The following is a 27,205-nucleotide window of genomic DNA, read 5'->3' on the forward strand; positions in this document are numbered from 1 at the left end:
ACACTGCCAGGAGTCCCTTGCCCCAGGCGGAGGAACTATGGGGTCACTGGTCCTCATAACCTGGGAGGAAAAGTAGAACATAGTGCTGTACTTGGAGGGAATCGAGGGAGTCAGAGGTGCGGAGGTGGGTGCTAGCAGCCAGGAGGCAGGTGGTGAGTCAACCCCCCAGCACAAGTGCATGCACAAATGACAGTCTAGAATAAGAAGCCCCAGTGGACAGGAACCCATCAGACCCAGTAGATGGGCATGCCAACAGGGTGTAATGAGGGGGTGGCACAGCAGCCACCCTCCACAGCAGTCACGGGGCATTGCAGCAGCAGGAAGGGGTGGCAAGTGACCTATCCAAGTGCCATACACACCACCCCCTGCTGGTTCACCATGTGCCAGCGGGACTGTGGTGCTTGAGCAACCACGACACTGTGCAGCAGTCACATCAGCATGTTGCAGGCCCGGTTGGCCGGCTCCATGTTAGGTGGGGATGTGGGGGCATGAAGGACCACAAGCATGCATGCCAAACATCAGCTGCACCAGCATGGACACCCTCCACCCCACCCCCAGGCCAAAGTCCAACTGGCCATGTGTCACACACTAATTGCTGCTACCATCCCCATGATGCAGGACCCAACTACAATCTCCCCTTACCAACCATGCCCATCTGCCCAAATGTGTGGGGTCCCACCCTGTACCATAGCAAATGTGCTTTGCATGCCACACACGTGGGGGAACCATGCCTGGCAACATTCCCTATGTCTCCTTCAGGCACTCAGGCATCGCCAGAGGCATCCAAGTAAGACGAGGGGGCAGGCCCATCTGGGAGTGACAAATCCAGGCCCTCAAGGTCCACCACCAAAACCGTCACCCCACAAAGGTGCAGTCAGCCCACGCCAAGGTGGATGTCCTGCCATGAGACACTGCAACACAGCAAGGCCAAGCCGACATCCACCCCGCAGTCCACTGGAACCACTGCAAGTCCTGCAGCTGGAGGGTCTGACACAGAGGCTACACTTCCAGGCCGGGTGACTGTGGAGATACAGGGACACCAGCCCGGTGTTGCCACCTACAGAATGACCACAGACCCCTGAGAGCCCTCATCGCCGGCAGCGTGCTCACACATCTGAGGTGGATGCGGAAACCCCATCCTATGGCTCCCCTGATGGTAGCCCCAGCACACTGCACAGCCCCCCTCCCATACAGCAAACAAAAACTAGCAGCACAGTGCTGCAGAGGCTTGATGAGATGGAGCGGAGAAAAAGGGAGATGGAGGCGATAGGGCACAATCACTCCAAACACTTGCATGCCATGCGGGACAGCATCAAAGGGGCCACCCGCAGGATTGTGCGGGCCATCACAAGGAACTGGGCTGAGACAACTGCCAGTAAGGCCACCCTGAAACTATACGCCCAGAGGGTCAGGGAGATGACTGAAGGTGTTTCTGCACTGGCAGAAGCCATCGCCAGAGGAACGAGTTGACACGCCAACAGATGCAGTGGCCATGCTCCATCCCTTCCAATTCTACCACTCTCACAGAAGAGTCACAGCAGCGCACACCGAGGCGTCAGTCACAGCACCTTCAGCGCCCAAGACCATCGGAGGCTGGCAAGGGGGAAAAAGGCCACAGTTGTAATCGTCTCTGAGACACTTATTGCCATGAGTGGCCATGCCGGAGAGTTGGTGGTGGGAGGCTGGAGGGGGGATAGTGTGCTGGGGAGTTGGCGGGAGGGAGGCAGGAGGGAGGATAGTTGGGGCACTTCAAACTCCCAATATATTTGTGGATTTGAGACACTCTGACCTGCTGCACAGAATTTATCCAGATCTCAAAGTGACAAGAGCTCACATTTCTCTCCATAGAGAAATACCCTTGAACACACGTCGGAATTGAAAAAGCACTCATGTTCTTTGTATCAGTAAATAACACCCTCAAAAATATCAGGTATTGCCGCCATTAACCCACAACATTGTTGTTATTTTTTGTTATGCATCTTCCATTGGGAAGTTGTTTTCTTTTCCAAAATGTGGTTGTCATATGACTATCTGGTCTTTTATCCCAGTGCAGTGTTTTTGCATCTTGCTTTAGGGGAACCCTGATGAAAATTGAGTCAAGGCGTTACTCCGCCCCGCCCAATGGTTTCCATCTATTAGTAATCAGGACCCATTTTAAGTTCTGTGTGTCAAAATGGAAAGTAAATGGGCAGACTGTATAGAGCCGGCAGGCTTTGTGAAATGTCATTTTCTCTGTTACTGTTGAACTTTCTTTCAATAAGCAGACAATTTACAAATAATAAGTCGCTTAGGTTAAACTAAAAAGAGGATTCCTATTCCATGTGTGAACATTGAATCCCAGAGACCGTCTTTGTAATATCTGATGAAAGAAGAGTTTGGTTACAGGCAAAAAGAGGGGGCATTTTGTTAAAACCTAAAATGTATACCCTTTAGAATTTAATAGGATTTTATATGAATCAGTTAATGGCACGGTTTGACCTTCTCTAACAATTGCCTTTTTGTTCGAAAGAAATATATCTTAATAGAAATGTGGTTTGTTGGGCCTTCTGTGCTAGTGATGAATATTCTGTACTTAACTGAATCATGTGTTCTCTGTTTCTCCTCAGGCAATAATGGGTGGCAGGAAAGGTAAACAACACATTTTAGACTTCTGTTTGTAACACAGTGAGGATGATTGAGTTTTAGGTGTGTGTGTTTGTGCTTACTTTGAGGAAGGTGTATAAACTGCTTTGTTACATCTCTTTCTTCTGTCAGGTCAAACATGTCTCTCTGGAACGTGTTCTGTTGCAATTTCTTGCCTCACTATCCATTCAATGTTCTCTGCTGTCACCTTTGCTAAGCGTCAGCTCCACCCTCTCAACCTATTGTCGCACCACTCAACCGTGCTCAGAGAACATCCATAGAGCCACTCACAGTTCTTCGAAATGGGATACAGAGCACATGATTGCTCCACGTTCAGAAGATTTGAAATATCCAGGTCGAGGCATTGCCGTCTACTCGCCGTGGCATGGCAAAAGGCCTGCAACAGTGGAATGCTTGGTGTATCACATAGCATAGATTGCCATCATCCCCAGATACCTCCAGATGTTGCTCACTTGTAAGTTGAACACAGAACACACATCGGGTGTTGCCAACCGATAGCCCTATGCTGCACTCCTAATGGGATGCAATCCTCAATATGTTTCAGTAGCCAGTTGTGAAATGGGGTCTCCAAACAAACAGAAGACACCTTTCGCAGTGGTGTGTGTGAGACTCTTAGAGAGAAGGGGTAATACAATGTTAATTTGCGTTCATTATGTACACTAGCTGTGTCCTTAAATAAAGGGATGTCCACCTGGTACAGTATAATCTAGAGCCACCAAGATCAATTACCATACAGGTGCACAACATATATTCTTTATATAGCAAAAGATATTCAAACAACTTACAAACATAGATGAATGGTAAATCAATTCAAATCCAAGTCTCATAAATACAGTTGGATAAGGTATCGTAATCAAAGCTATAAAATCACATCAAAAAATAACGTAATGATCACTTAGATTCATATATTCAGCAAAACCCTTAGTTCAATGCAAATGTACAAAACATACAACAATTCAGATACAGAATTCACACACAATGTGTATGTGCTACAGCAGTATGGGTAGTCGAATCCCTTCTGCTCTGTCTTTTATCCTAAACACTCCTAGATGTAATAAAGTGCCAACGCGTTTCGGATTCCGATGAATCCATCTTCAGGGCAGGATATGTAAAGTTACTTCAGGTGATTAAGGATTTTCCTAGGGAAATGTAAATAGACTAATTAGCTCTTGGAGGATTGTAGATAATTTGGGATGGTTTGGGATGGTGCTTAACAATCAAAGGCACTAACCTTGGAGTTGAAGTTATAGGTCAATCGCTTCAACCTGTATAGTAAGCGAAAAAAGGACATTTCAGCTAAAATGAATCTGGAATGTTACACTCTGAGCAGTTAGTAAAGAGAAAATATTAATATCACTCACCCGGTCCAGAGGCGAAAAGCTCACCCCGGGTATGAGTAGACTGTTGGAAGGTCGGTTGCACTGTGTGCGTACTGCAGAATATAAAGATAGGAGAATACTATTTAGCAGTGAGTTAGAACAAAAGTTCACGTCTCATCAATAGACATAATTCAACTCAAGACACGTGTACAGGTCCGGTAAACATAACCGCAACCAGATGTGTAGCGGCATATTGGCGCCGTTCACGGGTGGTGGCTCTAGTGCGTGTTGCATAGTTGTAAGATACATAACTTATCTGGTCAAGACCAGCCCGTAGAGAAAATTCAATTACCTTCTCTCTTGGATGGAACGCAGCTCGCGAGACGCCCGTCAGTCAGACGCGCGGCCCGTGACTGAGATCTGTTATGTGGTAACCATGGCGGCGGCGCGCATGCGCACCGCTACGGTCAGCGCCATGTTGGTAGGGGCATTTGTGTAGAGTTCGGTCGAATGATACCGATCTCGACATTAAAAGCACGCCTCATAGGTGTAAAAAATAAGAGGTTCTACTAGAAATGCCCATAACTGCAAACTAGTTCTACATATAAAGACTCGTAGATCGCATGAGTAACTTGCAGATTGAGTAGGTTGCTATGGCAACCACGCTGCCGAACAAGACGCTGCAGTGTGCAGCGTCTTGCAGAATTCATACGTGCCGCAAGAGATCAGTTCTAACTGTGGTATGCAGCACAGACGTGCCATATGGACGAACCATGCCTCACCCTAGCTGCTGTACATGTCTGATTCTGCCTGCTGCCGATGCACACAAAAGTGTAGACGGCAACTTGTAAGTTGAATCATAATGGTTGGGCTGAAGCTTTAGCACTTTGGTGTGATCCTGTGGCACTAGAGGATTTTCACCTGTGGCTCCTCATATGTGAAGTCAAGCTGTGATTGATCTAATTCTAAAGAGAGCCCCTAATCTCTCTTCCTCCAGCTCCACCCGTATATCACAGGCCTCTCATGTAGGACGGCTCTGCATTAGTTTTCCAGGCACTGTTAGCAGGTACTCAGTTCTCTGTTATTCTTTATCCGGCTGCTATTTCAGCATCTCTTCTCCTTTTTATCTTCCTCATTTCAAAAGAATTTCTGTTACTGTCACATTGCTCTCAATGGCATCCACCCATGACTTCATTTTAAAAGCAGTCTCATTTAACTTATCCAATTTGGTATCAGTCTTGGATTTTCATCTCTCTCTCTCTTTTTTGGGAGCATTTTTATTCCCATGTGGATGGAGGAGATTCAGCAGGTCCAGCAAGTCGGGTACATGATTTCCCCTCCTGCTAGTGGAGAAGTCAGCCTTACTCTTCTGTTTCTGCTGTCTCTTAGATCGCAGGGTTGTAAAAACCCATAGAGAATGCAACCCTGTGTGGATTTGCCATCCAGCAAGGGCGCAGAAGGCCTGGCTGTTTTGCTTTTTATTAAATATAAAATGATCCAGGTGGTTTTATCTCAGAAAAGGGTGCACTCTTGAATATTACGTGCAACATGTACACTGGCACTAAATAAGCAAAATAGAAATCTATTGCTAAAGAAATAACCAATAAAATGAAACTTATTCAACTACGAAGAATTAGTGAGTTAAGAGACTCTTGATTCAAAGCATTGAATGCCACAGTAAATAAAAAGAAAACAGAAGATGTTGAAATGTTGAGGTTCAACAGTATAAATATATAATGTATCACCCAAAGTACCTCGCATGAAGGGGTTACCTCACGTTGAAGGGTCTCCTGCATTTCAATCGCATCAAAACACATCAAACTTTGTCGACCACATTCAAATGCATTCAAACGAACTGAGTTTGTGGTGAATATCAAACTGGCCCTTGTTGCCCTAGCAACCTGCTTAATTAGAATGTTGCATCGCACTGCCATGAGCCTCACTTTGAACCTGACTCAATGCCTGCTCCCCGTCTGGTTTTTCACAACTGGCCGCATCCAAACCTGATCCGAACCGCTCGCACAACACCAAGAAGCCTAGTTTGATGCTGTAGAACCACCAAGTTCTGATTAGGGTACTGTTGAAAGGGCCCTGCCCCCCAGTCCATTTGTTGTCGTCCTTTGGACTGGTTAAGTTCTCCTTTTTTAAACTTTTTCATCAAGAAGCATATAATTTTGAACATTGCAGTGAATTATTTCTTTTTTCTTCCCTGCTAAGAGTAGAGAGTGCTTGCATCCTTACTTTCTGCATGCCTCTGTCTTCCATTACAGGGTTGGGTTTTTAGTAGCGCTTTCTAATACAATGTATATTGCCTATCGGTTTGTTTAATTAAAGGATCTATATATATGTTTTTTGAAATATCTTGTTTGGCGATTTCTTTTTTTAAAATTTTATTTCTATTGCTGTTTGGGCTGCTACTGTTTCACATTCACACCCATCTTGACAGTACAGCCTGCCCTCGGCCCACGTTACCACACAAGGTAAAGGAAGTATATCTCTTTACTATGCCTATGTCACCTTTATGATGGGAATCACCCTTTTTATGCATGCGTGTGAGGGATGAATAGATGGTTTAGCCATTATTCATGTTTGTACCCCTTCAGGGCATAAGTCATTTCGTCAACCCCCCAAGACTTCCATGATAGCAGTGAACACAGCATTACAACCAGCATTGCCCTGCCTTGCTCCCTCGGCCATTATTTCATTTTCTTATCAGCAGATCATCATCCGGCACAGGGTCACTTGTCCCAGCTCCCCCTTTTACCAGGGGCTCTATCTCACTGCTCCATTTCTTGCCCCCTTTAATTCTTTCTCACTCTTCATTTTTTAAATGATCAGTTTTATACATTTTAACATAATGTTAACTTTTAATACCATTCACAATTTAAAATCTGCATGAATAGGGCTGGGAGTCCCTTCAACCGGCACAAACACGGCCTATTGACCTGTTCTTGGGCGGATGGCCCCCGGGAGAGTCTCAACAAAGCTTTAGCTCACTGTGCTTTTCACAGAGGAGAAATGTCCATAAGCATATCAGTCTTTGCCCCACCTGAAGGTAGTCCCGCACCGAAATGCTAGGCAAATCTCATCTGAACAAGAGTACCAACAGCAATCCCAGACACGTGTTTCACCCTAATCAGGACTCATCACTGAGGTGGAACTGTGCCTCTCTTGGTTCATTCTCTCCCGGGGGCCCTCCACCCAAGAACAGGTCAATGGGGCGTGTTCGTGCCAGTAGAGGGACTCTCAGAACCCCCCCTTGCTTTGCACAATTTAAAATAATTAAAATCATGCATCCATCCCAATAACAAAGAGTTTGAGTTAAAAAGTCCTTAAAATTGCTTCAATTATTTTCCATAATTTAGTCAAATGAAAAACATATTTAATACATTCCTTACATAAGTATTTCCCACATTTCATTATAACTTAACTGTGTGCTTTTTTCCCCAACAATTTAGGAATTTCTTCATTTCAGTTTCCAAAGCAGGACAGTGCAACAAGAGATGTCTAGCAGTCTCTAAAGTATTTACATCACATAGTTGACACATTCTTTCTCCCCTCGATATACCAAAATATGCTCCAGTTCTTTCATAGGTCTTTACACTATTAAACTTGATTCTTATATAGGTCCAAATAACTTGATTCCCAAGAAAATGTTTTGTATACGATGGAACACAATCATGCTCAGGAATATGCAAGATATATTGTTCATTAGACGATTTAGTAGCGAGGTCCACCAAATTTTGTTCTCTATTGTGTTCACTTAATATCATTTGTACGCCATTCTTAAACCTTGAATATGGTATAGTCATAACACCATTGGGAGATCTACTGATCCATGTATCAGCATGTTTAACAAGTTTATCAATGATGCTAGATTTCACATGGTCCCTTTTGCACATTATAAAATCTCTAAGACATTGCTGCAAAGTTCCAGGTCCAGCATTAATCATTTTGCAATACATGCATAAGCAGCTTGGTCGATTTTAACAGAGATATTCATGATGTTATATTCCAACATAATACACTCAGCTGAAGTGTTATCATTCACTCTCAAGATGTTCTGTAATATGCTTCCCTCTAACAGGTCTAAATTGTGTATCATGTTTAATCCCCAAAGCCCAATCCTATAGAGTATAATAGTCAATATCTTAGTCAAATACAATTTAATAATAGTTCCAATAGTGTACCCACCTGCTCTATGGGTTAATGACCTAATAGCCCCTGTAACCTGTGATGTCCTACGTTGTAACTTTCCATTCAATCTGGGGTCAATTGATACTCTCAGATATTTATAGGAGCTAACCCTCTCTATTGGCTCTCCATTTAATGTCCAAGATAAATTTGCTGCACTTTACAACAGAGTAATGTTTTGGAGTGTCGTCCATTACCTTTGTCTTACTAATATTGATCTTCAAATTACTGATACCTGCATATATATGTAAGTGGTCCAATGAAGCCTGCAACCCTCTGGGTGTAAGATGCAACCTGGCCAAGTCATCTGCATATGCTAATCACTGTACACCCACACTGCCCAACCTTGACGGGATCAAGATCGTATTTCCAATTCCTTCACCCACATCGATCAAATATAAAAGTTAAACAGTGTGGGTGCCAGGATGGAGCCCTGTTTTAGACCAGTGCAGGTGTCTATCCACTTAGTCATACCCTCAGAATAATTCATTCTTACTCTGATTTTTGTGTGCTCATGAAGTTTCTTAATCATGTTGAGCAAACCCCCAAGTATCTTCCATTTGGACAGTTTCCACCATAGCCTACCCCTATCAACAGTGTCAAAAGCAGCACTAAAGTCCATGAATGCCATATATACCATCAGTTTTCGTATTAGCCATGCTTGCTCTATAATTGTGATCAGAGACAGACCATTACCAGCCGTGCCAAAGCCTCTTCTGAACCCAGTTTAGTTTAAGGGTATGATGTTGTTCTCCATAATCCAATTATTGAGTTCCCTCATACTTCCCAGTTAGGTGGAACTACAATTTATACCCCGCTGCAAAGTCGCTACTCCTAGGTATTCCAGTGAGCCTGGAGGAGAAGTTCACTCCTGACCTTTGGAGACCACCTATGGCAATCACTGTTTCAGCATCATCCTGCCACGCTTCATTGTGAGTGTAAAATATTAACTGTGCGTCTTCATTCATCATCATTGGGATGCATGCACCCTCTTGGTGAGCATGTCTGCGGTCCTCCAGGCAAGACTTTGATGACCCCAGGCAGCAACGCTGTGGGCATGTGGGAAGTTGATCTTGTGAGGCACTTTGTCTCGCAGGAGGGGGGATTTCAGTTCTACCATACACCATCTGCTATAGCCATTTAGTACTCAGTTCTGAGCCCCTGTACCATCGCCAATATCCCATATTCCCTGGCAGTAAAATCATGCATGCACGTTCTGTTTCTGAGCCTCCACCCACTGCCATAGTGTCATTAGGCAGCAAGTTCCTGAGGTAAGCAAGTAAATTGCTTGGGGTTCAAGCTGTGTTCCTTATTTCTGAATGCATACAGTCTCAAGTCTCAAGTGCTAATCTCATGTATCTTTTATATAACTCTGTTCTTCTAATCACAAAGGTTTCCTCTGTAATCATTGAGTTTGCATCCTCTGATTAGCATCCAACCCTATTTGCAGCAGTCTCTTAGGCTAAAGCGTGTCTCCCTCCCCTTCCAGCCTCTCTTTCTTTTGCTTTCAGAAGTCTCTTTTGGTGAGCTCTTTAAACCTCCCTTTGTTGCTATTCAGCAATCTCTTCTATCATGCTCCCTTGCTTTAATGTTTTCTTTCCTCTGTACTATGTCCTAAACTCCCCTTTGTCCCCTGACTCTACGAAAGGAGAAATCTTTTGATATGATTGGTCTCCTTTGCAAATCTGCTGGTCTTTCTATTTCGCCCTTTTTTTGCTCTCAGCCATTTTTCTGCTTAGCCGCAGGTTTGCCTCTAGGCCTAGCAATCAACTGTGCCATGCTCCTAGCTGTATGTTATTGGATACTCAGGAGTGCAAAAGCGCAATATATGGCAAACATGCCCTAATGCCCTTTTATTTGAACTTAAATCAAATGTTGTATTAGTGAAGGATGTAGCAGGCCCATGTTGCCATAGTGAATATGTGGGTGCTTCACCAGCACCCACACATTCAAATGGAAGCATTTACTGAATTCAGGTGTGCCCTTGTGCAAATCAGGGACTGTGTGTTAGCTCTGACTTATGTCCGCATTAGGGAACATTTACTGGAGCAAAGACAACCCCAAAGGGGCTGCAAAATATCAACTACCACATATACCCCTGAAAAGGAAGTGGGTTCCTCTGGCCACTAGTCTATAGGCAAGTGTGGCAGACGCTCTGCGTTTGCACCACACTGCTGACTGTCCCAGTATTTTCATAATGCAGCACATTCCTGTGTCCTCTGGTCTGAACAATGTTGTCAGATGGTTGATTAAGTGGGCCTCAGAACTGCAGTGCCCTACAGAGGTTGACATTTCTATTTTATTATGTTTTTATTTCAGCTCTGTGGTCGTGGAGAAAATTGGCAAACTGAAAGAGGAGGTTTTAAGACAGGTGAGAAAATATATTGTAGTTTTCAAATTTTTAATCATACAGTAATAAAGATATGACTTCTGACTAATTCCCTCTTACCTAATGATTACTGTTCACACCCTGCCTATATCCCGTAGTCTTGCGTTTTTAAACACTTGTGTGCGTTGTGACACACATGTGATGTTGTCCCTTAATGGTGCTAGTGAGTCAGTCACACCATGGGACAGTGACCAAACAGACATTTTGCATGAATACATTCGCCAAAGAAAGCCTGTGCCATTGGCTTGTTGTTTTGTTTGGGTGTCCCATAACCTACCCTAGGACCTTCCACATGGGAAGGGATGCCAGGTGCTGACTAGTCTGACCCCTAGAAACTGCAATTGACAACGTAGCTGATGTTGATGACACGCTGAATGCCTACACTACTCACAGTGGAGCCTTAGAGTTCCTCGCCAGGTAGAAGCACAGTGCCTATATTGTTCTACATGGGTAGATGCTCTTTGAAGCAGACCTTTAACCCTACACTTTCCCCGGCTCCACTAATTGGATTCTTTTCCCCACACATCTGCACAATCAGGCTCATCAAGGATAAGACCAGCCAAAGAGCTGCAATAAAGCACCGTCTGTCTGACCGGCTCCCAGTCATCAATGCAAAGACGTGGATGAGAACCCTCATTTTCCTACCCCGTTCCATACCGAGCATAGGCCTATACATCGTCGCTATGAAAAGGAAAGGAAAGCTGTGAAAAAAGATACGAAAGTGGTAAAAAAAATGGGGAGCAATGTTAAGGAAGAGGAGGGATAAGGGGTTTTGGCAAAGTAGGATACGAGGGGTGGAACCCAGTGCTTAATTTATAAAAAAAGAAAAATAATTGACAGGCGGAAATATTTTCTAGCACACCTGTGCCACATCAGTTCACCATACCCCTTGACCACCACTGCTGTCCTGCCCCTTGACCCCCACTGCTGTCATAACCAGCTGCTTCACCGCGCAGTGTTAACATATTTGGGTTTGCAATTGCAACTGGTGTGCACTACCTATCGCTTAGGTGTCATTTAGAACATCGATCACCCAAAATTATATACAAGCTATGTCTTGAAATGAAACACCAAATGTTTAGCTGCTTCTTTAAAAACACGACCCTCGTTATCATTTTCATCTGATTTGATAGATGACTAGTGTAACATTTTGACTAACAAGCCATCTAGAAAATAGAGCCAAAGTGCTTTCTTTGTAAAGTGATGAACACATGTAGCCCTAATTATTGCTGAACAGATGAACTGGCCTTTGAAACACTGCAGCAAGATCTTCTGTAGGTTGGCAGTCCTTGAAAGTGACCTTTTGCCTGGCCTTTCCCCTTTATTGGTGGTGCTGCCTAGTGACCGTCCTGTTGTCCTTTCTGTGCCAAACGACCCTATGTAGTGGCAATGATAACTGTGAGGCGACGATCGCAGTCATTTGCTACAATGTTTGTAAGACTCAGTGAATTGGTGCCCTGGTAGGTGTGTATTTATTCGCACTCCCTATGCTGGCTACCACATGCTGTAAGGATGGGGGAGGGGCATGCTTGATCCATCAGTGATTGTTCCAACTCTTATATCGATAAAGTCTTGCACAGAAAAATGAGGGATGCTTGACAGCAGCTCCACAACCTTGTTGATTGTGTTCTAAACTCTTGGTGTTGAGGTGAAGATGACCGCATTGAGGTGTAGAATGATATCCTAGGAATTGCCGGTCACACATGGGAAATGTCTATGGTGCTGGCTAGACCAAATAGCACATCCGGAGTTCCTTCAGATATTGCTATACGTGTAGGGATTAAAGCACCGGCATAGTCCATCTCAAGGTGCCTGAGCCTACAGACAACGATGTATGCATTAAATTGGAAAAATGCAGCATTCTCTCCTGGGCTTGTGAATGCTACCGCCCTTCTGCCTGCAGCAATGTACACAGGGGTGTTATGAATTGTGGGTTTTCAAGAGCACCCTAACTAAACATCTAAGTAGGTCATTTTCAAATTTGGTTCAAGGGGATCCTGAGGTAACCAGGGTCGACTGGGTCATAAACTTGTCTCGGGCACCAAAGAAAAAGTGGCCCACGGTTGCAAATGTCTATTCATTCCTTTTGTGACACTGTTTGAATAGTGCCCAGGGGGGTGTTTTTTGATAAAATGTGGTGCAAATTGTACATTTTAAAGAATATTTATGCAGCAAAACTGGTCAAAATATTAGATGCATAGTGAAGTAACTCATCAAACTGGCCCACATTGGCCAATAAAGTGGCCCACTTTGACCAAAAAAACTGGCCCACACCAGCATTTTGTGTTCTTGGTTCGGGCATGGGACTGTTGCCCTATATGCCAGTCTGAGCCTGGATGTCACTATGAATTTTAGGTCACCATTTGGAAATGGTGGCACCATGCATGGCAGCCAGAGCTGCAGTTAGACAGCAAACATGTTTAAGGCCACAATTATTACTCTGGATGTGCTTTATAAGGTTTCTCTTCCTGCTCATCCTGAGTAGACAGCTAAACCAGAGGACTTGGTATGAATTACTTAAGTAGGGGTGTGCTTGCATATTCTGCAGCTTGTGACCCACCAAAGCATACTTGACTTTGAGACAAGACACCTCACCCAACCATTGATTGGCCTACAGCAGGGTTCTGCATCCTTTGACTTTGCAGATGTTTTTGATTAAGACTTCCATGATGGCTCACCATTCACTATGCAGGCGGGGGCTGATGGGAGTTGTAGTCCAAAAGTTCTGGAGCAACAAAGTTTGCAGACCGCTGTCCTACAAGATGTGATATGGCAGACATATTGTATATATCCATAGTAATAGCTGGAGGAGTGGACAATCAGTATGAGATGCACATGTACACCTGAGCTTAGCTTCATGTGTGTTTAAAAAGGGGATGCTTAGGTTGGAAAGTCCTTTGAGCTGGAATAAAATGTATCTTTCTCCAGCATGGAGTCTGGCATGGATTCACATGCTCATGAATATTCCCCATCGTCAGGCTAGGAATCCTCAGTAAAAGAAAAAAAGGTTTCACTTTAGCTTTAAAACTGTATTTCTCCTCTAAACTAATCACTGCCCTCTGGGTCATACTGCCCCCATCCAATGACCGTGTTCTGCCTAAGATCAATCCCTAGTGGCGATCTTCAGATTTTTACAGCACGCTTCAGTGTTGGGAGTCCTCTTAGTGCTCTCTGAGCTATTTTCCTAATATTTTGATTTTTTCTGTGATTTCTTTGAAAGTTTTGACCGTTTTGGGGATGTATTGTTCAACCGGAGATCGAATAACAGCAGCGGGGACACACTGTGGGTGAAGATCATGCTACATCGAGGATCTTGCATCGAATTAGAGAAGGCCCGGGCTTGAGTCTACTTCGCGCCTTTTCACCATGACCGAGGAGAAGGGATGTCTCTTCAAATTCTGCGGGAACTGTGGACTAAGAAATGTGTTCGTGGAGGATCAACACCACAAATGTCTTTATTGCCTGCATCCGGACCATGACGAGGAGGGATGCAAGGTCTGCCGTGGTTTTTCGAAAAAGACCAAAAAGGATCGCTACAGCAGGCTGGCAGCATGGTTAAAATTGGGTAAGGCATATGACTCGGCCTCTGGGCTTAGTCATGCTTCCCACAGGACCTTCCGGTCCCGCAAACAAACTCCCTCAGAAAAGAGGTTGAGGTCCTTTGAGGGTGGCCCGCCCTTGGGGGTCCAAAAGAAGGCAGAGGCTGCACGCCACTGTTCCTGCTGGGTTTTCTGCAGCTGCGGGTGCCGACTCGAGAAGGACAAGGTCGCCGTCACCAACCACATCCACAGTGAGCCTACCAGCGAGCCATTGAGAGGCGCTCCCTCTAAAAGAAAGTCTAGGAGTCCCCTAAAACCGCTTCCCGGAAGCCCATCTTGGCGCAATCGCAAGTCAAAGGACCCTGCTGGTCCAAGGCTCCAACCGACACACCCACCACCAGCACCTCCACCTCCGGAATTGACCCCAACAGAGGATCCTGCCATTCACACAGACACGGGCATGGATACGGCGGCTATGGCGATGGACACCGATGAGGCCAATGACTTCGTGCCAGCAGACGGGGAGCCAGCAGGCGTGGATGACCCACAAGGGGCTTCTCTGCTTGATGAGGTCTGCTCCTCGTCATAATCTTCAGGCCGGACGTTCAGTCTGAGGTGTTGGACATGCCATTCGACAGAAAACCTATTTGGCAAGATGGTCGATGAGTCTCTTCAAATCATCAAGACTGACACAGAGACGTCACGTTCACTGGGTACTGTGAGAAATGCATGGTGACCAAAAGCAAGACAGACATAAGTGAGCACAGTTCAAGGGTGTTTATTGAACAATGAAAATGTTATGCGGGTTGGAAAAACACCTAATTTAAACCTAAATCTAAGATGGGGACAGGCATCGACCATCAAATGAAGAATTACGCAGTCCTAGTGATGTCAAGTCAAATAAAAAGGCCTATACTAAGAAACCTATGCTAAACCTTTCAACTATTACAAAAATGGGCGTGGGATAATTTTTAAGAAAAGAAAAGAAAAGAAAGAAGTGTTCTCAAAGTATGAGTCAAGATGCGGTGGCTTGGGTCTCCCTTCGCCATGTTTTTAGCACGGCGTAAGGTGGGAGCTTGGAGTGCAGTATGGTCTCAGGCTTCACCAGCATGAGACGACAGTTGCAAGGGTAGTTCCAAGGGTCGATCGCCAAGTCTCGTTTCCTTAGAAAGTCTCTTACCTTCGGGCCTGAAATCTTCAAACAATAAAACAAAAAAGTTCCTTGACCAAATGAAAGTTTGTTTCCAAAACTCAATATGGGTGAAAGTTTCACCCCTGGACCCCCTTCTTCTGGGCTTACCCCTTTCGTATCTTACTTTCACAATTTCTACTAGGGTGACGACTTCACCCGTGGGTCCCCCTCTTTTCGGCTGACCCCTTTTTAATGGTATTTCTCTGTTACAGTTTGAATGTTCATGGGATTCACGTCCCTTTCTTTCATTCACCAGGTAGGATTTACTTCCCTTACTTTAGCCAACTTGCAGTTTAAAGTCTTTCGATTGTAAGTGGCTTTTGCTCGACCCTCACGTATGACCACTTTGCTTCCTTTTGTGACCTTGCTACGGCCTTCTGTTTTCTTTAGTTTCTCAATATGGGGCTCGACCAGAGTCTCTCGGGTTAGCATGCACATGGTGCCGTTTTCCCTCTTCAGCTGGTCTCCCGCTCACACTTCTAACAGTTCTTTTAAAGTTCCTCAGCCTTGGTTCAAAACTTGCCACTTTGCGATTCTCACTCAACACAGCCTGGTGCTTATCGATTCTCCCCTCGACTCACCGGCTGTGATGAACCACTTGGCTTTCGACTTCTTCAAAGTCAAGGGCGGTACCACGGGCGCAGGAGTCTTTTCTGTTCCACCTTATCTGCATAGGTTTTCCATGTGTACCGTTGTCATCTGCAGCAGGACACTTGTGCTATTGTTTGCGGTCTTAAATTCTCCTCCACAAAGGTTCTGTGGGTCTGGGATGAAAAGGGCAAGGTCACTTCTCTCCTCGCCACCCCCTCGCTTCCTGTCACCTTTCTCCTTCTCTTGAACTGCTGCGTTGTAGCCGTCTCAATGTGCTGTCTGCTGCGTTCTCCTCTCTCGTACTGTGCTCTCTGTCTCCACCTTTTATCCCTATGGGGAAGGGAAAGGGCCGTCAGGTGTGTGTGATTTAGATCAATTACCTGACTTTGCCACACCCTGGTATTGGGACATGTCAGGTAAACGGCTCATGTGTTAGTCCGTTGTCCGTTGTGCTGTGCGAAAGTGTTTCGGTGGAAAAGGGGGGGGGGGGCAGTGGTTTGGAATGTCCTACGTGAGAGCATGGGGAAAAGGTGTTAAATGAAGGGGAATACTGCGTCTCACCCGTTGGTGTCCCACTCCCCGAGGACCCCCCATCCAGGTGATCCACCCTCACTGGTCCACCCCCAGGAACTGCATCCAATAGCAATGGCCCTGTCCTGTCCACCTGGATGACAGATCGCCGGGTACTAGCTAGGGAGACACCTTCAGGTTTCTCACAGTCCCCTTCAGTAACATCGGTCATCCTTTCGTTCCTCGGGGGGAAAGCCCGGCAGGCCCTCCAAGGGCTACACCACCCCTTTTCAGCAGCCTTCCTGCTCCACGACGCAAGAGGTCTACAGTTGTCGCTCGCAGGCATAAGGCAGCTGGGGCCCTGATACTGAAACACGCCTTAACTTGCCAGGGACTCGTACGCCACTTGTGCACCCCAGTGGGAGGCCGGCTGGCCAGGTTCGTCAGCGCATGGAAGACCATCACTACCGACAAATGGGTGCTAGACACTCTCGGACAGGGGCACACCTTGGAGTTCCAACGCAGGTGTCCTTGTATTCCCTCTGTGGCTCGCCAAGAATAGCATGTGGCGCAGCTGCTGCAGAAGGTCCAGGCCATGTTAAAAAGGGGGGCAATAGAGCCCGTCTCCCAGCACCTCCGGGGCTCCAGAGTGCACTCTAGATACTTTCTGTTCCGAAATAAAACAGGAGGTTGGAGGCCAATCCTGGACCTGCGACGCCTCAACACGTACTTGAAGTCTCAGAAGTTCAGGATGGTGATGTTGCAGCACGTGCTCGGCCAACTGGAGGAAGGCGACTTCCTGTAGTCTCCGGACCTGGAGGAAGCCTGCTTTCACATCCCCATACAGCCAAAAGCACTGCAAGATGCTTTGGTTCGTGGTCCAGGGGCAACACTATCAGTTCAAGGAGCTTCCCTTTGGCTTGAAATCAGCCCGAAGGGCTTCACAAAGTGCTTGGTGTCACTGGCAGTGCATCTTCTTCTTGAGGGCATTCAGGTTGACTCTTACCTGGATGATTGGCTAGTTTGATCCCACTCCCATGCTCTGGTGAGCCAGCACACGGCGAGGACATGCGTCTGCTGACGGATCTGGTATTCGCCATAAATTATCCAAAGTCCTGCTTGGAGCCATTGCAGAATACTCTGTTTCTGGGAGCCCGACTTAACACACTGACTTGCCTGGCGTCTCCCTAGAAGAGAGGGTGGTAGCCTTCCTAGTGAAGGTGCAGCGTCTGTTCTCAACGTGGTCGGCAAGGGTGCATGCCGCCAAGTCTCAGCCGGGTATGATGTCCTCCTTCATCAACTTCGTCCTCCTTCGCAGACTACAGATGAGGCCTCTGCAGGAGTTTCTGGATGCAAGGTGGCTACAAGTTTCGGGATCCTGGACGGAAAAGATCACCCTCAACCCGGAGTTCCGACGAGCAATACAGTGGTGGGGCGTGCACTCTCATCTCACGCAAGGGGCCTCCTTTCCAGCAGACAGTCACCACGGATGCTTTTCTGGAGGGTTGGGGAGCTTACACCAGACAGTTGCACGCCAGAGGCCTCTGGCTGCTGGAAGAAAAGACTCTTCACATCAACGTCCTGGAGCTCGGGGCTGTTTTCTGGGTCCTCAATTCCTTACTGCCGTTCCTGAGGGACAAGGAGGTGAGGATCTTCATGGACAACACTGCCACCATGTTCTACATCCAGAAGCAGGGCGGGGCGCGTTTTTCGGCTCTCTCCAAGGAGGTCCAGGATCTGTGGCACTGGGCCATTCGTCAGGACATGTTTCCCATCCCTTTTCACCTGGCGGGCCCCAAGAACACTATTGCAGTTTCGTTCAGCAGGGATCTGCATTCTTGCCAAAAGTGGGAGCTTTGCCAGGACCAGTTGGATCTTCTATTGCACGAATGAGGTCCACCCCAGATCGATCTTTTCACAATGGTGATGAATTCCAAGTGTCAGAAGTACGCCAGCAAGTTCCTGCAGCCGAGAAGCATGGGGGATGAGCATCCCGTGGGAGGTTTTCTTTTCCTATTCGCTTTTCCTCCATTCCCACTCCTGTTGTACGAGTTATCAACATACTCAGACAATGGCACTGCAGGATGATACTCGTCGCTCTGGTGTGGCCACAACCAATCTGGTATCCAGACCTGCTACGTCTGTCGGTGGCTCCATCCATCAGGCTGCCACTACTTACAGACCTTCTCTCCAGAGAGCGAGGGATGATTTTGCACCATGACCCAGCAAACTCTCCCTCCTTCCCCTCTGACACTCAGCTCGTTTTCAGGATCCCCTCGGCCACCTTTTCTCCTTCTCTCATCCCTGACTATCTGTCTGCTATTCGGGAGTGGTGTGCCACCAACAATCTCTGCCTTAATCGCAGTATAAGATGGAGATTCTCCTCATCGGCACACCTGCACCCTCCTTTCCTGCCACTCTCTGGCTGGCCTCCCTTGGCCCTCTTCCTGCTCCCACCTGTGAGGCTAAGAACCTCTGGGTCATCTTCAAATCCACACTCTCCCACTCTCCTTTTCTCCTCACATCTCTGATGTCGCTAAGAAGTCAAACTACCAACTGCACCACCTCAGAGGTATTCTTCCTTTCCTCTGCTTCCCCCAGAAGCTCACTGTCTCTAGAGCTCTGGTTCTCTCTAGGCTGGACTACTGCAACAGCCTCTTTCTAAATCTGCCTGCTTCTACTCTCAGCCCTCTGCAGCTCATCCAGAACAGGCTTGCGAGACTTGTCCTTGGCCTCAATCCCAGGGATTGTATCTTTCCAGCACTGAAATCTCTGCATTGGTTCCCAATGGCTGCAAAGATTAAGTTCAAGACCCTCTGCATTGTCCTCAAGGCCTCCTGGGGCCTTGGTCCTCAGTACCTCCCACTCTCTCTTCGTAAATACCTTTGTCCTCGAACTCTTCGCTCCTCCACCTCCAACTCCCTCAGGGTCAGTCGCTTCTCCAAGGAACGAGTTGGTGGTAGATCTCTTTCTACGGCTGGGGCTTCCCTCTGGACAGCCTCCCTGCCTCTCTGCGATCTCTTGCGCAATCTCGATGTCACTTGGCCTAATAAGATCGTTGTCTCTGTCCTCCCTCTGTTCCCCCTCCCTTGCCTCGTCGCACCTTGAAACATGTGTGTATAGGCGCGTTATAACTGCCATATCATATCATATCATGCATCCTGCAAACATCAGAGGGAATCATATTTGAGCAAGGACCTGTATTCATTTTAATTGTAAGGAGAGCTGCTTCCACCAACTGAAGGATAATAAACATAGTAATAACATCAGCTGCCTGTTGCTCTTTACCTCTCAGACTGGATGTAGAACATACCAACCCTTTGACCTTACTGGCATGAACTTTACTAAAGTATTCTCTCCATTCATGGCAGGAAAATGTGTCTCTAAGATAGAAGATCGAAGATAAAATAGACCATTTACCACTGACTCTGTAATCATCACAACCTGCTGCTCTTTACAACTCTTGACATGCCAGCTCTTCAAGTTATTTACGTCTACTCCTTAAAACCACTTTATAACCAATGTATAGGCTGACCTTTTTTGTTGAATATCAGGTCAATTATAATGTTTTAATTACCTCAAAAGGTAAATTTTTGTAGCCCTAGACTACTTGTCCAAACATGATTTCGGTCTCGAAACAACACAAATTACCATCCCAATGCAGTAAATTACCAAGATTCCCAGTTAACAGTTAAACATTATTTAAAGTCTCTACTGTGTTAACATCAAGGGACAAGCAGTCCAATATTTGGTTCAAATGTACCTTTTATCTTTCTACAATCAAGTTGTTTCCTAGATTTGCATTCCAACTTATCTTATACTGATTGTAGCTAAGCTCTCTTTCTATCATGTATGGACCCTAAAAAATACAGTCCCTCTGTGTGTCTAAAATGATTTAAATAATAAACACAGGGATGTATGAATACGCAATCATTGTTTCACCTTACATTTAAGAGTACAAGTCAATGTCCAACACGTGTTCTACTGTGGCCCATCATGCAACGTTGCCAGCATTAGCAGTGGGTGTGCCTGTTTTCCAGCTTCAAGACAGTCCCTCGACAGGGGTCAAGACTTGTGGCTGTATTGAAACGGTATTAGAGGGTCCCCTTTTCTTCTTGAAGTAGGATTGGAGCCAATCAAAGGATGACTTTTGAAAAAACGGTGTATTGTGGGCCTTGTTAAAAGAAGGTGGTACAAGGATAGAGAGCAATTGAGGAGGCGTTTTAACCATTTGAGAATAGGGGTGGGCACTCTTTGAGCAAATTAGGCGGGCAAGGGTTCAAGTGAGATCCAAGGTTTCTGTTTGTTAGTAAACGGCTTTGAAGCTTGGTTCCCAAAGTAAGCCTGAAGGATTGAAGTGTTAGAAAGGCATGAGGGGAAGCTCAGAAGAGAGAGTTTAAGAGATAAAGATGATTGAGACAATATCCTGACAGTTTGTTGCTCCTTTGTTGATGGATTACGTGACAATGTCTTCACAAAGGGTGGCGCAGGAGGGGGTGTTGAGGAGGATGGGCTGCCGGTGTGGAGAGCTCCTAAAGTGAGGATTTCCTTTAAGCTTTTTGGAGCTTCACTGATCTTGATAGTAAAGTATGCATCCTTGACATTTCAGATTTGCCTTTTGTAAGGTATGAAATGAGAGCGGTAAAAGAGATTTTTGTTTGAGCTACTGTATTCAAGGCCTTCTAGGAGACGTTTGTGAGGTTTCAACAAAAAGAGGGTGTTTTGTTATTTGCAAGAATGTCTGGATTACAATCGGGCTCAGAAGTATCATAGCTTTACTGGATATTTTTTCAAAACCTGTGGTGCTGCAGATAGTAGAAGATCCTTAGTACATAGAAGCTGGGACTGGTGACTAGTGAAGAGGATGCTGTAATGAACTGAACACAGAAAAGTAACAATTTGTATAGTTAACAAACGTTCTCTAACGCTATGTAACACATGTCTGCATATCCTCTAATGGATACACCCCATATATGCAGATCAGATATTTTATATGCCCTTATTTAAATAGCCTCTACATGTTAAATATGTCTGTGTATCATCTTAATGTTTTATCCTATCTATGTAATTCTTTTTTTTTTTTAAACTTTATTTACACAACATCCATAACAAATCCCAATACAATCAGTGTATATCAAATAACACATGAAAAAAAAACCACAAGAAAAGCACAACATTTTACACAGTACTATGTACACAGCGAGATATACAATACCCTAAATCCCCAACATCTCAAATACATCTCTCAATTACCCCCCCACCAAACAACTATAATGTCAATTTAAAACAACTGCAAAAATCTACCCCATATTTTCTCAAACAAAGCCAATTTACCAAGTCTCCTATACATCACTCTCTCCATATTTGCCAATTCATGCATCTCAGACAACCACATCTCCACATTCAATGTCAAAGCCCTATCTATGTAATTCATGTCCACTCACTTCTGTTATTCTTATGTATCTCAAATATACGTTTTAACTGAATGTTATTTTTAATCTGTGTGAGATGGGATTTGACAAATGAGAATACATCACAATTCTGTGTTGCATTTTATTTCAGCAAAAGAAATTGAATGAACAAATGTTCAACTGTAAGTATGTCCACCTTCTATTTTGACTCTTCTTGACCTCTTTAATATGGGTGACAATTTTCAAAATGTTGAAAAATACCAATGTAATAAGGGCTCACACATTTAATCAAAAACAATTTCTGTGACTGAGTAAATCTCATAATACCGGGTCAACATTCGTTAGTATGTCTGAGTTGAGACACATGCAGATACTAACGAATGTTGACCCGGTATTACGAGGCTCCAAGATGACTAACCAGTGAGCCGCAATAGAAGCTAAGCATGGAAGACAGGAGCCACACATATGGAATTAAGAGACCATATGCAGGATAGGAAATAACATCATATGAAGGGACATGAGATGACCTCTAAACACCCAGTCACAGAAATCTTTTTTAACTAAATTGATTGATATTTTATTTCTATCGCGTTTGTACACAAGTGTTACAGAGCGCGACAAGGCAAGGGAGAGGAACAGGGGAGAAAAAATCAGCGATCTTACTAGTCCCAGTGACATTGAGAATGTGCAAGTGCATGGGAGAGGGGGGAGGGGAAAAGTGCATGGAAGGGGGAGAGGTAGAAAGTGCGAAGCAGAGGAGAAACAGATAAATAACAATAAATAAATAATGAAGGCAACAAACAGTGGTAATGCAGCCAGCAATTTGCAAGAGCTAGGTTTAAGGCAGCAGACAGGGTAGGTCTGATAAGTGCAGGAAGAAAAAGGGGGGGGCTGTATGGGTACAAATACAGACCCCAGTGCAAGGGGTGGCCCGGAGGCAGTGCGGGAGGGTGGCAGGATGAGCAGGTACCTGTGCCCAAAAGACAGAGGGTGGCCAGGTGCACGGTGCCAAGAGAGAACAGATCAGCAGGGGAGAGGGGGAGCGAAGGCAGAAGAAAAGAGGAAGGTCTTGAGGTGCTTCCGGAACCGGAGATGGTTCTCCTTAAGCTTTAGAGTGGCAGGGAGGCTGTTCCAGAGGGAGGCCCCAGCCGAAGACAGAACTCTACCCCCAGCTCGTTTCTTAGAAAAACGAATGACCCTGATTGAGTTGGAGGTAGAGGAGCGAAGAGCTCGAGAGGGAAGTATTTGCGGAGGGATAGCTGAAGGTATTTTGGACCCAGGCCCCAGAAAGCCTTGGCGACAATGCAGAGGGTTTTGAATTTAATCCTTGCATCCACTGGGAGCCAGTGGAGAGATTTCAGAGCTGGAAAGATACGATCCCAGGGCTTGAGGCCAAGGACAAGTCTTGCAGTCCTGTTCTGGATTAGTTGCAGAGGGCGGAGAGTAGAGGCAGGTAGATTTAGATAGAGGCTGTTACAATAGTCCAAGCTAGAGAGAACCAGAGCGCATTCGGAAGTGCATTCATAAGTGCACCGGCTGTTGGGCTGCCACGCTGCTGGATACTGGAGCCGTGCTGCTCCTTTTACGGACTCTGCTGAACTTGGCTCCTTGATTTTCTATTATCAGCACCGAGTCGGCAAGAGGAAGTTTCGTCTACGTTGCAACATGCCTAACTCCGCCTTTTGACTTTTCTTTAGGCACGCCCCCCATTCAGCCTCACTCTCAAGCTACAGCTTCAAATAATCCAGTGCACGCGCATCGCGCGTGCGCATTCGGAAGTGCATTCATAAGTGCACCGGCTGTTGGGCTGCCACGCTGCTAGATAATGGAGCCGTGCTGCTCCTTTTACGGACTCTGCTGAACTTGGCTCCTTGATTTTCTATTATCAGCACCGAGTCGGCAAGAGGAAGTTTCGTCTACGTTGCAACATGCCTAACTCCGCCTTTTGACTTTTCTTTAGGCACGCCCCCCATTCAGCCTCGCTCTCAAGCTACAGCTTCAAATAATCCAGTGCACGCGCATCGCGCGCGCGCATTCGGAAGTGCATTCATAAGTGCACCGGCTGTTGGGCTGCCACGCTGCTGGATACTGGAGCCGTGCTGCTCCTTTTACGGACTCTGCTGAACTTGGCTCCTTGATTTTCTATTATCAGCACCGAGTCGGCAAGAGGAAGTTTCGTCTACGTTGCAACATGCCTAAGTAATTACTTGGACTTTAAACGACTCAGGCTGCTCTTGTGTGTTCTTGCTTGCTATCTGTGCTATCTGTGTTAATTGTATATTTGCGGGCACCCTTTTTTCAACTTCTCCTCTCTTTCTCTCTCTTCCTATTTTTCTGCAGCTCCGCCTTTTGACTTTTCTTTAGGCACGCCCCCCATTCAGCCTCGCTCTCAAGCTACAGCTTCAAATAATCCAGTGCACGCGCATCGCGCGCGCGCATTCGGAAGTGCATTCATAAGTGCACCGGCTGTTGGGCTGTTCGGCGTCTGAGGTGGGGTGGTCTAGAGCCTTATAGTTGACACTCTTAGGGCCTTAGTTGTTGATAATCATTTTTTTTTTTGTTGCCACTGTCTAAGGCTGATGTATGCGTTTTTTTTCTTTTTTTCTCTCTATTGGTGTTTGATTAGATTTAACAGTGAATGAAAAGGATAAGGTTTTCAAGGCTCTCCAGTATTGACTACCACCGCTTTTATTGTTTGATGTGATTGCTGGCATTTTTTTCGACTGAGAGGTTTTAGCTCTAGGCTATATTTTGGCGTCGAATAGTTTTGCCCTTAAGTACCACCATTATGGCCGAGGGCCTTCGTAGTGGCAAAAAATTTAACAACTACAATCAAAAAAAAAAAATTGAGGTGGTCTTGGATGACATATCCTCATCGCTAGACATTGCTCCACCCTCTGCTACTATAGAGGAGGATCTTGAGGTTAACCTCAATTCTATCACCGATGTCTCCCTAGAAAAAATAGCCTCCCTTGGTACAATGCCAGGGTTGTTGAAATCTGGAAACGGGGTGGTGGACATGGTTATGAACTCCCAAGCTGGCGGTGGTGTTAAAACATCTCTCTCTGCGACTAAAGAAGGTTTGAAGGAGTCTGAAACTTTATGTTTATCTAGTGTTTCTTCTTCTTCTAAGCCTTTGACACTTCCAGCTGGCAGTGAAACTTATGAGATCGTAGACTCTAAAATCGAGGTTCATGCAGAGATTGAACAAGAACCCTTAAAAGCTATCTGCTCAAAGCTGAATATGTCCAAGAGTCCTTCCCGGGAGTCAAAGTCTCCCCCCATGAACCAAAATGTAATGGCCCACAATAAAATACAAGGGTCCATTTCTGTCAAAGAAGCCAATAAATTATCCCCTAGAGGATGGGGCACTGAAGAGCCAATTCTTGATCTTAGCCTCGATAGAGAGGCTATTAGAAAAGAGATGGGGATAGAGAGACCCGGATTTCATCCGGCTGATTTCTCTATGCTAGCACCTGCGATTGAGATGGAACTCGGAAAGCGTATAAGACTATCATATGAACCTTCAACCCCTGTGAATAAAAGCAAACATGGGATTGAAAATGTTTTCTTATTTAATAATCTTCCATCTTACTCTTACTCGGTTCCTTATCAACCTAGTGCCCAAAAAGAAGCACTTTCATTGGGTGGTATTTCTGCACACAGAAAGCCTAGTGCTGGTGCTCCAATTATTCAGTCTATGAGCTCTCCAAATTCAGAAAAATTGTTGCCTCTAGATTTTCTCCCTTCTCCGGGTCCGGAAATGACTGGTGTTTCTCAATATGAACTTAATGAGTCGCTATCTTCTAAACCTATATCACAGCCTACTCATGTCCCGGAAATCGAGAAAAATTGTGATGAAGAATACCAACAGTGTTTTGAAACTTTCCCTGTTCTAACTCGGATCTTACATTTATTAGATAAGGGTCATGTGCAAACTCACGAAGAATTAAAAATTCTGCAGATTCAAATGATTGATCTCATAACTAAGCAAAGTAAAATGGAGGGCATGCTGCTCTCATGCAACATGTTATCGTCTCTGTGCTATAAAAAGGTGGAGACTTCCAATTCCCACAATATTGCTACACAAACTAAATCATGCAACATGTTCTCGTCTTTGTGTCATAAAAAGGTGGAGATTTCCAATTTCCACAATATTGCTACACAAACTAAATCCTTTGCAGAGGCAGTGTCTGAGGGCTCTCAGTTTAGACCTGGTCCCATGAACTCCACTGTCCTACCTATAAAGAAACCAGAGGACGTAAATGCCTCAAATATTGCTTCATTGACAGTCTTGGTTTCAGAGTTGGCTACCAATCTTAAAGCTTTATCAGCTCCAGTGATAAGTGTGCATAGTCCTGGAGGAGATGAAAAAAATGATGCTTGTCTGGACAGCCCATCTGCGTTGGTTGATCTTATCGACCCATGTGAAGAGAGTCTTGAATTAAATCCAACTGGAGAAAAAATCTTTGTTGTCCCACAAGAAGTTGCGATTCCTCCATTTCCCCAAACAAAAAAACAACCAAGAGCTCAGGCACGTGCAGAAAAGCGAAATCTTCCCATTAAAAAAATGAAAGGAAATTTAGAAAAAAAACAAAAAAATCAAAGGTGTGAAAAAATTGATAAGCATAACACACATATGAGAGACATTTGTAACTTATCTGGGGGTGATACTATCATTGATTTGAACCAATTGAATGACGAGTCTAAAGCAATGTTGAACCTTCCGGAACCTATTCAGACGGCCCCAGCCATACAGAAAAAGGCTTTTGGACCGAAAAAGGTATTGGAAACTAACAAAGAGGGTGCTTCTGATGTGTGTCTGGTGTCCAAAGAGACAAAAAGGGTTGTTTCTAGCGATAAGAAAGAAGGTGTATGTCGGGATGATGGTCCAGTAAATGTGAACTTGGTACCTGTCTCTCGAGCTTCTCTTCCGTTCCAGAAACAATCTACTCTTTCTAATTTTTATCCCTTGTTGGATCCTAAGAAGACAGAAAAAGTGATCATTGGCCTGGACAATGGGTCAGGTGCTCCCTTAAATATAAAATGGGAAAAAACTAAAGCCAACACATCTAAGCCTACTCTTAACAGCAGCAGCGTTCACTCTGATGGGGTGAAGACTGCTGTAGTAGGTACTATGTTGGGTGGCTCACCCGCTCATGTCAAATTACAAGAAATAGGTCAGCCGGAGTTCAATTCTGACCGCTTGAATTCATTGCCAAAAAATAGTCCTGCAAAGGCCCATTTTATAGATATTAAGTCGGCTTCTGTAATGGGATGGGAAAGCGACCCTGAACGTTATGGAAAGACACGTCTGAATCGCGCGTTTGTGATGACTGCCATCCAAGACATTCCAGCTCTTCGTATCATCCGCTCTAACGATATTGACTGGGTGAAATTGGCAGATGTGAATAACA

General features: G+C 45.3%; 1 protein-coding gene across 1 annotated transcript in view; it reads left to right on the forward strand.

Moving 5' to 3' along the window:
• Positions 1-27,205, forward strand: part of LOC138472411 (uncharacterized) — a 227,877-nt gene that overhangs the window by 11,334 nt on the left and 189,338 nt on the right. Inside the window, exons 7-9 of the mRNA XM_069610557.1 lie at positions 2,607-2,628; positions 10,476-10,527; positions 21,940-21,970. Coding sequence (XP_069466658.1) covers positions 2,607-2,628; positions 10,476-10,527; positions 21,940-21,970 — 105 coding nt within the window. The remainder of the gene's footprint in view (positions 1-2,606; positions 2,629-10,475; positions 10,528-21,939; positions 21,971-27,205) is intronic.

Source organism: Ambystoma mexicanum, chromosome 8, assembly GCF_040938575.1.
Source record: "Ambystoma mexicanum isolate Mex_15411 chromosome 8, UKY_AmexF1_1, whole genome shotgun sequence".
NCBI classification, from domain to species: Eukaryota; Metazoa; Chordata; class Amphibia; order Caudata; family Ambystomatidae; genus Ambystoma; species Ambystoma mexicanum.